We start from the raw sequence: 11142 nt of genomic DNA, 5'->3' as shown, positions 1-11142 counted from the left end.
TAACTTTGATCTCCTTTGAACCGTTAGTACAACTCGGCGCTCGAGGAGCTTCAGCGCACGTCTTCGCACGACAGGTACCTACGCCAGCCATGTAGTTGGTGTGTGGTACCCCAGCCAATCCGTTTCCGTAGGAAGGGCACTGGGAAATAAATACTTAAGGGTAGAAATCAATCTATCCTAACACATCATCGGTTCATAGCACATTTGATGACCACTAGCAGTTCCAGGTTGCCCATCCTTGTTTAGGGTCATTGAACATTTTGAGTACTTAAGAATAATAGAATATCAACGTTTCTGTAGTCCGTCTAGGGCATTATTTCCATTGGATTCTTCCCCAATGCATTAAAGGGATTCTACAGGGAATCTCACCCATCGGTACATTTGTCAGGCGTAGATACGAAATAAATTTCTTAATGTGGGCTCCACACGGTGATGGTAACGCACTAAAGTTGTTATGTGTGTCTTACCCCCTTTAAAATAACCAATGTTTTAAAATCCATACCCGACAGAAAATACATCCAACCGGTCACTCATCGTTACCTAATAATCAAGTTAAAAATACTATAAAACCTGAAAATTTAAATAGATTAATAAGATAGCCGTCTGACACGGCAATTTAAATACAGCGACCCGGATGCCCCAGGAGCGGATTAGCCGCAGCCCAGGCCATACCCAATACGGTGCAGCCCTGACCGTGGGCAGCAGCATTTATTTATCCATTGTATATCCATACTGTACATTCATTTTTCCAACTTATTTCAGTACCCGAGTGAAATAACAAATTAGAACAAAATTTCGTGTGGACGGTACCATAGGAAACATTGGTGATTGAGCGCCTACCATTAAAACTTCCTAGGGCACACCGTAATGACTACTATATTATTTATTTGCCATCCAACTTGTTGATAAGGTCACACAGAACTACCCGAATGGAAAATATATACCATATTAATCATGTTTTGAATAAGTTCATCGTGTCATATCTTAGAATGTTGGTTTTATGAGCTGTGAAGAACATTTTAAGGAACTTTGGGATCAACGCGGCCTATATGCTAATGGATTTTCATTGTAAAGAGTGAAACTAGATTTGACTCTCTCCTTTAGAGAGAATGGAAACAATTTTAGTCTAATCACATTAAGAGGAATATTGTTAAAATATATGGTGTTGATAATCTCTTCGAATTCTCTAATATACAAGTTTGAATTTTCTGAATCAAGTCCAAGAAATTTAGCCTTTGAATTTATCGCATTTTCTAATTATCTAAACTGTTTATATACTTTCTATGATTGAAAAAAATTAATAATAATAAAAAATGAACGCATACAATCTAATTATTTCACTTTCTTAATTTGGATCTATTGCTTTTAACATGAGTGGTCACTATAACTTTTGCATAATTAGTGGATTAAATAATTTAATCTCACAGGCGTTTCTAGGAAATCCCCATCCAAGGGAGTTTCCATCAGATAACCAATTGCAGGCATCATATTTTAATCATGACAACAAAATCGAGCAAACATCCATCCAAAGAAGTCCAGCTCTTGGAAAGAGCCTCACTATCTTTATTACATAATGCCGAGGCCATGGGATGTGCTTATAATTAATAGAGGATCACATGGAGAGTGATATGAGATTCACGCGGTTCATCAGGTGTACTGCCTCAAGTTCAGCCTTGGAACCAAAAGTGAGGTTGGAGTAAAATAGAAGTAGACCACACCATTAAAAAGAGTTGAGACAGGAGCAATGGGCCTACGAGTGGCCTGACCTACTCCCCTGTACGTTTTCTTCCATTTTGTTTTTTCTTTCCTTTCGTACAATAAGTGGGCCCGTGGACATTTTCGTTGGCCCTGCCCAAAATTTAGCCTTTTACAGTGTTGATGTGTTTCATATTCTTTTCAACGTAAGCTCTTTTTGGTTTTTTTTTTTTTTTTTTTTTTTTTAAAGATAAATAAATAAATAGATCAAGACCTGCATGGGGCGGTATGCCTTACGGACAGGGTAGATCTTATTTACATGTCCATCCACGGCAGCGAATAGTGCTGCCCACTAAGGCTAGGGGTGTAAATTGGGCAGGCGTGGCCGGCTTAAGGGTCAACTCAAGCCCAAACTAACCTCTGTGGGACCCAACCCGTAACCTAACCGAACTTGAATTCCAACCCGAGATGATGATCAAAACTCAACTTGGGGTCCTCTACGCTCAACCCAGTCCGACCCAAACGCCCCAACCCAAGTACATGTGGTTATTATCAACTAAATCCAACGCAATATGAATTTGCTCAACCTAAACAAAACAGGAATCAAAACGGGTAGGCATTTTCCAACCCAAACATTTGAGGACCTTGACAACCCGATCCAACCCAACCCAACCCAGACCTGCGTTAGGTCAATCGGGTTGGGGCTAAACCGAACCTAGCTTGCAGCTCTGCCTCAGACTGCGGTCACGCAAGCATGGTCTCCTTGGAAAGGGTATTTTGGTCATTTAAATATATTCTATTAGACCAAGTGTCTCGAATATAGTCCTGTAGATTCTATCGGGTGAAATTGTAAATAAACGATCTTATCGTCTCATAATAATTTCATATCAGCACACTCTTATTGTCTCCTAATAATTTCATATCAGTACACTCAAAATTCTCTCTCTCTCTCTCTCTCTCTCTCTCTCTCTCTCTCTCTCTCTCTGCAGAATGCATCTTTTTCCATCTAAAACCATCCATTTATTCCTATACACTTGCTTATTCTTGCTCTTTCCAAGCCCCATCAGGCCCCAAACCTGGTGCCTCCTCTGTCAGTCTCAAGGCAATTACACCAACGGGAGCCAATACCAAACCAACCTCAACCTCCTCCTCCAATCTCTAAATACCACAACTCCCTCCAACGGCTACTACAACACCTCCTCCGGGGTAGACCCCAATCAGGTCTATGGCCTCGCCCAATGCCGGAGCCACGTTTCATCGGATACCTGCCAAGAATGCTTAAATACTTCAATGGTAGATATCGTCCGCCACTGTCCCAACAAGATGGCAGCATTCATATATTACGACGTCAAGTGCCTTCTACGTTACTCCAACCAACGCTTCTTTTCCGAACCTGATATTGTCCCCAAGTGTTCCATTCCAAATCTAAATAATGCTCGGAATCCAGATGTATTTTATGTACTGGTAAGAGAGTTGTTGAACAATCTGTCCACTATAGAGCTGTCTCCGTCCATGTTGGCTACTGGCGCAGTGGCTTCTCCTGACTTTCCAATATATGGATCGGTTGAATGCGTTCGAGATATATCAAGAAAGGATTGTCAGTCATGTCTCCAACAAATGATCTACGGGCTTCGGAATTGTTGTCATGGAAATTTAGGAGGGCGGGTTCTGTCACAGAGTTGTCTTATTAGATATGAGGTATATTCCTTCTTTGGAACCCCATCGCCTCCACTGCTTGTTACAACTCCTCCAGTTCTTTCTTGGCCACTGCCGCCATCACTACCACCTCCACCGCCACCGCCGCCAGGTGAAATACTTCTAACAAAACTAAAACTGATGGTAGGATTATTTCTTCTATTACTATTTTTTCTTCCATTCCTTGTTTGCATTTCACTCAAAAATTATATTGAAGAAGAATGGGGATTCATTTGCTTAATGTCATGGCTCAACTGCACAATATCACGATGCACACAGTGCTTCCTGCGTCCTCCCCGGACTTGTTTTGGCTAGTGATCGTTGTTATGTGGACCCCACTAAGATGTATTCGCCGTCCGTCCATTTTTAAATATAATTTTAGAGCTTGATCCGGAAAATGAGGTAGATCTAAATCTCATGTCGACCACACCATGTGAAAACAGCAATGATTGAATTTCCACAATTAAACATCCTAGGGCCCACTGTAATGGTTATTTGACATCTAAACTGTTGATTAGGTTATAAAGCCATGAATGGGAAAAATATATATCAGCTTGATCCAAAACTTTTGTGGTCCCTGAAAAGTTTTTAATGGTGGGCGTTTAATCAATACTGTGCAGTCCACTTGAGATTTGGATCAACCTCATTTTTGGCCTCATAGCATAAATTGATCTTGAAGAATGGGTGGACGGCATGTATGAACCACATACATCATGGTGGGGCCAACAGAGCACCGAACACTAGCCATTGGCTAGTGGCAGGGTCAGTGGCCGATCTGTTTCAGTCTTGCTCCTGCCTGGACAGACACTGTCCGTGGGGCAACCGTGATTTATGGGTTTTACCCAAGCCATCCAGCTATTTTTTCAAATGGAAGGGACTCGGCTGGCAACTTCCTTCTCGCTTTCTCGGCAGCCTATGGTGTCAGATCTACTACCAGGGCTAAGATCAGAGCGATTCTAGAGGGCCTTGTAGAGTGTGTGCGGCGCAGTTTCATGAAGGTGGAGGTGGCGAGTGATTCAAGTTGTGTGGTCTCCCCCTTCTCCAAACAGTCCCGTCCCTCATGGTTCACGTGGTATTGCATGGTTAAGATCATGGATACCAAGCGCAACATGGATGTTTGTCTCGCCCACACCCTCAGGAAGGCCAACTCGGTTGCAGATGGCCTAGCCCGTTTAGGGAGCAATAAGTAACAAGACCGGATCTTCAATTCCTTAGGAGATCTCCACTCCATTCGCGGCCCGCTGTTCCTGGACAGAGTGGGCCTGGGCAACCTCTGGGGAGCCCAACTCTTTTGCTTTCAGCTTTCTTCCTAGCTTTACGGTAGGTGGGTCTGCATCATTTTGTCAGCGGGCCAGCCTGAAATTACCCTGCTGTATATGTTTATTCTTGCAATGGAAAGTAGTTTCTTATAAAAATAAAAAATAAAAATGAAAAGCCATTTTCCCAAATCATTTTAGGGGAAGTGCATTGTGACCTGACCCGACTGGAGGACACGGGCTTTCGGGCCGACCTTGAAATATATAGCCATTTTGCCGGATCATTCTAGGGTTTGAGCCCAAACATTAGGCAGATACGAGGCTCAGGTAGACTACACCACGGAAACAGCAGCGTTAATGAGGCCTACCGTCGAAACTTTCCTGAGGGCCACCGTTATATTTATTTCCATCTAACCTGTTGATACGGTCACATAGACTGGGATGAAGGGAACACAACCATCAACTTGTTCACAATCACACCGTGTGGTCCACTTGAGCCTTGGGTCTGCTACAATTTTGACCCACACGTTTAAATGGATGGCAATTGGGGAGCACCGTGATGCATGGGTTCTATCCTCACCGGCTATCCATTTTTTCATATCATTTAAGAATAAAAAGCCAAAAAATGAGGCAGATCCTGGGCTCAAGTGAACCAGATCACAAGGAAGTAGTGGTGATAAAAACTCCCACTGTTGGAATATTCTAGGCCCACCGTGATGTTTATTGGCCATGCAATATGAAATAAGGAAAACACAAATATTGGCTAAAACTTCTGTTGTCACAAGTATGTTTTCTACGGTACTTGTTTAATCCTCACTTTATGCTCCTTTTAGCTTATATTCTAAAATAATATGGCAAAATGGTTGGATGGTCTGGATAAAACCCATACAGGACAGTGGCTTGAATGTTTGTGTATTCCCCTTCTCGGTGAATAAAACTTCTTCCAAAATAAAATAATATGGCAAAATGGTTGGATGGTCTGGATAAGACCCATACAGGACAGTGGCTTGAATGTTTGTGTATTCCCCTTCTCGGTGAATAAAACTTCTTCCAAAATAAAAAAAGTGGTAAGATCTTAACTTGATAATCTGCTAAATTAGGGCAAGATATATTCCATATGTACATGCATGATCTTAATATACATTACTCTTGTGATACATACCTACACAATAGTATATCTTGTTCAATGAATATTGGTCACACCTTATCTAAGGGCCAATTCATACGTGCATGCATCATCATAAAATAATTACATCCATATGTACATATAAATTCAAGCATTGCATAATCTCAATATAACCTAATAAATATGTCTGTGTGTGTGTGAATAACGCTTTAATGAGCCATACAAAGTCTATCTCCCACATGCTTGCACCTTTTGGTAAATGTATAAATAAATAAATGAACACAGCCCTAGCTAATGATGTGCATGCATTGCATTGAAAATGACTAATCATTTTCTTTCACCACAGGGAACAAATCATGGGTTATAATCATAGTCGTTGTTACCTCAATTTTGGGAATAGCGCTCTCTAGTTTTTGCATTTGCTGTTGTCTACGAGGAAGAAGGAGACTACGCAAAGGTAAAGAAACTAAATAAACATGATGTCATTAGCTTGGGCGGGGCCATAGGTTCCTTTTGGCAAGTCCCCCATGGGTTGGGCTTGAGCTTAACATTCAATGGACTGGGCTCAAAGTATTTTTGGACTCAAAATATGAAGAGCACTCATATTTGAATTTAACAACATTTTCTATTCAAGCCTGACCCAAGTTTGAACATAGGCCCATTTACATCTTCCTAGCCCAATGTTTGGCCACTCTTTAGCCTGTATTAAATTTTAGGCCTGAAATTTCTAGCCTGACCCAAGTTTTTTTTTTTTTTCATCAACAAAAGGAGCAGCCCCAAGGTGAGGGCTACCCAATATATTGATGGAGAGAAAGATTACAAGCTAGGCTATTCGGGAGGCCGGAAAAAGAGCTGGCCCTCCTATCATATCAATTCCTATACCCAAGTTTGAACCTAGGTCTGCAATTTTATGGGCAGGCGTCAGGATGTACTTCTGGTCTGATGGCTCTGCCAGCTACTGGCCTTAGCCATAGTAGTTAAAATTCACCTGTGGAATATCATATTTTGACTTATTGTGCTTGTCGTCATTTCCACTTGGCATATCCACGGTGAGGCCCCACTCAACTGAAAGATGGATGATCAGTACCATCAATGTATTGGGTCCTTCCATGAATGCACACTTTCTTTTCTTGGACAAGGTCAGCTTAGGTGCTGTTAGGAGCAAGTAACCCCACCTGGTTTGCATTTTTTTTTGTCGGCTCTCTTTGGATCGCTCTAGTCCCTGCTTCTTTTGTTTGTTATGATAGGTCTTCTGTTGGTCCTTTTTTCCGCGGGAGACCCGAATGTAATTTTTGTCCATATCAATATATTCGAATTTCATTTTTTATTTTTATTTTTTTTAAAGGACCGTAAATCTAACCAATTTTCTCCTGTAAATAGACCATTAATTGTCATAACTTTTTGAAAGTCCAATTCAAAGCACAAATAAGCCTGACTGTCATATGAATGGCCTGGAACATCTGAGCATGTAGCCATAGGCACATGGATAGGGCAAGCAAGGGACCTCAATCACCATCTAGTGGAATTGTCATCTTGTAAGGACTAATGCGACTGTTTCACATCTTTACATCAGAGAAAGAAGAACAACAAGCATTATCACATTATTTGAGGACTCCGGACGGTTCAGAATTCGTGGATGCTGGTATGCAACGTGATCAAATTCTAGAATTGCCAATCATCAACTTAGCTGCAATACAAGCTGCTACAGCTAACTTCTCTAATGAAAATAAGCTCGGAGAAGGTGGATTTGGACCTGTATATAAGGTAATGACACTTCTTTTAAGGTGCATTTTTGTGGATGCATAATCAAAATTATTATAGATTATTAGCCTAACATAAAACAAAATTGAAAGAAATATCGTACAAGAAACATATATAATTTTCCAAGCACCTGTAAGGCACATTTAGATTGGGGAAAAACAAAAGTTAGGAAAAGAAATATATAATGATTATCAGTGATGGATTCTTAAGAAGGTGATGGCCCTATTAAACGACGTATTCTAGTTTTAGAGTTACTGTTTGAACATTAAATGGAAATCTTATTTCTATGAGACAATCCTCAGATCGTATCTTGTGTAGGGAAATTGACCATGGAAAATTAATGATTGTACATGGAATTCACTGCTCTTTTAGATATCCAAACATAGTTAAACGTTTATATATAAACATATAAGTGTTTACTTTTACTTTCTTTCATTTTCCCTTGATTGAAACATGCCCTAAAATTAATGGCAATAATTTAAGGGTTATTACCTCATTACAAATACTCAAAACCTCATTAATTTGTTTTTCTTAACTTAAATTGAATGTTTGGAGTTTACGCTGCTTGGGCATCCCAACATAGGATTACTTATGAGTAGTTAAATAATGCTTAAACAAAATCGGATACATGGGTTTTTTTTTTTTCTTTTATTAACCAACCATTACATTGAAAATCATTTCAGGGAATGCTATCTGATGGAAAGGAGATAGCAGTTAAACGACTATCAAGGAGCTCAGGGCAAGGTTTGGAGGAATTCAAGAATGAAGTTAAATTGATTGCTAAACTTCAACATAGGAATCTTGTGAGGCTCTTGAACTATTGCATAGAGAGAGGAGAGAAACTGCTCATCTATGAATATATGCCAAATACAAGCCTCGATGCCTTCCTCTTTGGTTTGGACTTTTGTTCTTTTCTTCGTATCCACTAATTTTGTTTGGACCTTTATTCTTTTCTTCGGTTTCTAAATCTTACCACAGACACACATGACATGTCTATAAGACACTCACACTTTAAACAAAGCTAACCAAAGCTAGAGACAAATGAAACGCGGCCCAAATTTTGGCACAACACAACTAGTGTTTAAAATTTTACTAGTTTGCTCAGTCAAATTGAATTGTCACATGTCTCACAATCTCCACTGTTGTATTATGATTAGAACCAATCATCTAGCAGGATGTACAGTGTATGTGACAAAATGTTGTACCAACTTAAATATCTTTAACTTTTAAACAAATGGACTTTTGGCAATTTCCTTACCCTATAATTGTGCGCCAATGACTATATTGTGCAACTTTTTTATTGCTAATTGAGGTTTTAGCTATTAAATGATTAGTTTTCATCACTTTAGATGGCCATTTGAAAGGCGAATATAGCGATGGAATATATAGGCCAAAATCAACTGATATCATGGGATTTTAGATTCCATGAATACAATAAACTATCTAATAATTAAAGTCATTGATTTTAATCAACCTATCTAATAGGCTATTATAGAGTTTCTGAGTTTTGTGCCCTCATTGTCAATCCCAAGCATAGATAAATGAGGAGAGTTGTATCAAGTTAGAAACTTTTGCTACAATTTTATGTCAAAATTGGACTCTAAAATTAGGGGAGTTGTTTGTATGCAAGTGGAAATCCTAATTTTACCACACAACAGTTAGTTTGTTGCTTTTGCCAAGAAATTGGCACTATTGATAGCTACAATTATTATGTTATGGAATCTATGATTTCCCGTTTATACAAACAACCTTAGATGTCCTAGTGGATTCCATATATCTGAACATCCCCTTGATTATATTTGCATTTCTAAGATACACAACTAAAGGTTTCTAATTACACTTACATTCTTAAAAACAAGACCTAAACATGTTCTAACTCAATTTGCTTGTTCTTTTTAGATCCAGTCAAACGTGCTCAATTAGGCTGGGAAAGACGCCATAACATCATAGGTGGAATTACAAAGGGCCTTGTTTATCTCCATGAAGATTCAAGGCTCAGAATCATTCACAGGGATCTAAAAGCTAGTAATGTATTGTTGGACCATGAGATGAACCCGAAAATTTCTGACTTTGGCATGGCTCGATTTTTAGGTGGAAATCAAAGTCAAGTCAATACTAATAGAGTGGTCGGCACATAGTAAGTTGTCATGACATGTTCTATTTTTCCAAATACATTTAATGGCCCATGAGCTCTGCTAGCAAGACTTATCTCTCACATGACCATGTGGTATATAGTTTTGAAATCGAAGACACTCATCTACTGATCGTACATATGTAATTCAATGTAACTGTGCGACACAAAAGCTGATTGTACCCATCTGATTTCCCAAGTAGGACATTGATACAACGTGAATCAGCCTATGAGTGGTAAGATGATTTTGCCACATTGTCACGTGTGAGTGAATCGAAATGCCCATTTCCCCTAAGCTGGTTATAATGCTTCTAATTCATGTTTGCATCTGCTCATCCCCCACAGTGGCTACATGGCACCAGAGTATGCGATGGGAGGGGTATTCTCTGTGAAATCTGATGTCTACAGCTTTGGAGTTCTATTGCTAGAGATCATAAGTGGGAAAAGGAACAGTAGTCTACATCTCCCCGAAGACGCTCAAAGCCTCCTTATTTATGTAGGATTCTTCATAAAAATCAACTTACGTCCACCTTAATCTCATTTTCTAACATGAAATTTAACATTACAGGCATGGGGATTATGGTGTGATGGAAGAGCGGTGGAGTTAATTGATCCTTTGTTAGCAGAGTCATGTCCCACTAATGAAGTGTTCAAATGGATCCACATCGCGCTGTTATGTGTTCAACAAGATCCAATGGATAGGCCCACAATGTCTCTGGTCATTCTTATGCTCAAAAGTGAATCTATGAAGCTACCCCAACCTACACAGCCAGGATTTTTCTTTGCAAGGGCTGTCGATAAATCTTCTGCAAGTGTTAAATTTTGTTCTAACAATGATGTAACTATCTCTTCCCTTGAACCTCGGTGAATGGGCCCAACATAAGGGTCAGCCTCATGTTCCAATGGATTGGATCTAAAGGAGTACCATGGTTCAACCTCAGCTGGTTATAAAAAAAAAAAAAAAAAAACTACTGTAGATAAGGAAAACTTCTCCATATATGTTTCCATTTTGTGGTTAATACATCTTGCTTCTTGACGGAATTGAAACAGTTTGAGGTATGTTTCTTGAACTTAGTAATGCTAATAGGTGTTCAGATTTGATGGGATTTCCTCCTCATGGCTCGATCGGTCGAGGGTGGTGCTCGATCAGTCGAGGCCTGGCTCGACTCGAAGTCCAGCGATCAATTGTGTTAATTCTTCCGCGCTGCTCGACCAGTTGAACAGCCTGCTCGATCGGTTGAGGGTGCCGCTCGACCAGTCGAGGACCCTGCCCGACTAGTTGAGGTTATGCAGATTCGGTTCGGATTTGGTGTAGACTACGTAAATTTGAGGTGGTTTCGCAAGAGGTGCGAAAGGGAGTTTTCTAAACTATAAATAGGGGTCTCTAAGGCTTTTTTAGGGTATTGTAGAGAGTTTTCTAAAGCTTTACAAGGGTTTGCTAAAGGGTTTAGGGCTATCAAAGGTGAGAGAGAGAGAGA

The 11142-nt window shown here is 39.9% G+C and overlaps 1 protein-coding gene across 1 annotated transcript; it reads left to right on the top strand.

The window, feature by feature from the left end:
* Window positions 1–2641: 2641 nt before the first annotated feature.
* LOC131221539 (cysteine-rich receptor-like protein kinase 10) lies at window positions 2642–10725 on the top strand. Its single transcript, XM_058216820.1, has 7 exons — window positions 2642–3502; window positions 6119–6229; window positions 7346–7536; window positions 8217–8427; window positions 9433–9670; window positions 10010–10160; window positions 10233–10725. The coding sequence occupies exons 1-7, from the start codon at window positions 2686–2688 to the stop codon at window positions 10530–10532; spliced, it is 2019 nt and encodes a 672-aa protein (XP_058072803.1). The 5' UTR covers window positions 2642–2685; the 3' UTR covers window positions 10533–10725.
* The last annotated feature ends 417 nt before the right edge of the window (window positions 10726–11142 follow it).

This window comes from Magnolia sinica, chromosome 12, assembly GCF_029962835.1.
Source record: "Magnolia sinica isolate HGM2019 chromosome 12, MsV1, whole genome shotgun sequence".
NCBI classification, from domain to species: Eukaryota; Viridiplantae; Streptophyta; class Magnoliopsida; order Magnoliales; family Magnoliaceae; genus Magnolia; species Magnolia sinica.
Note: the sequence above shows the minus strand (reverse complement) of the source record. Positions and strands in the feature narration are given on the sequence as shown.

Excerpts from the sequence above, each read along its gene's own strand:
- LOC131221539 (XM_058216820.1), top strand. The coding sequence starts at position 2,686 with ATGCATCTTTTTCCATCTAAAACCATCCATTTATTCCTATACACTTGC. Across the intron at positions 3,503-6,118 it reads TCCACCGCCACCGCCGCCAG|GGAACAAATCATGGGTTATA; the intron begins GTGAAATACTTC and ends CTTTCACCACAG. Across the intron at positions 7,537-8,216 it reads GATTTGGACCTGTATATAAG|GGAATGCTATCTGATGGAAA; the intron begins GTAATGACACTT and ends AAATCATTTCAG.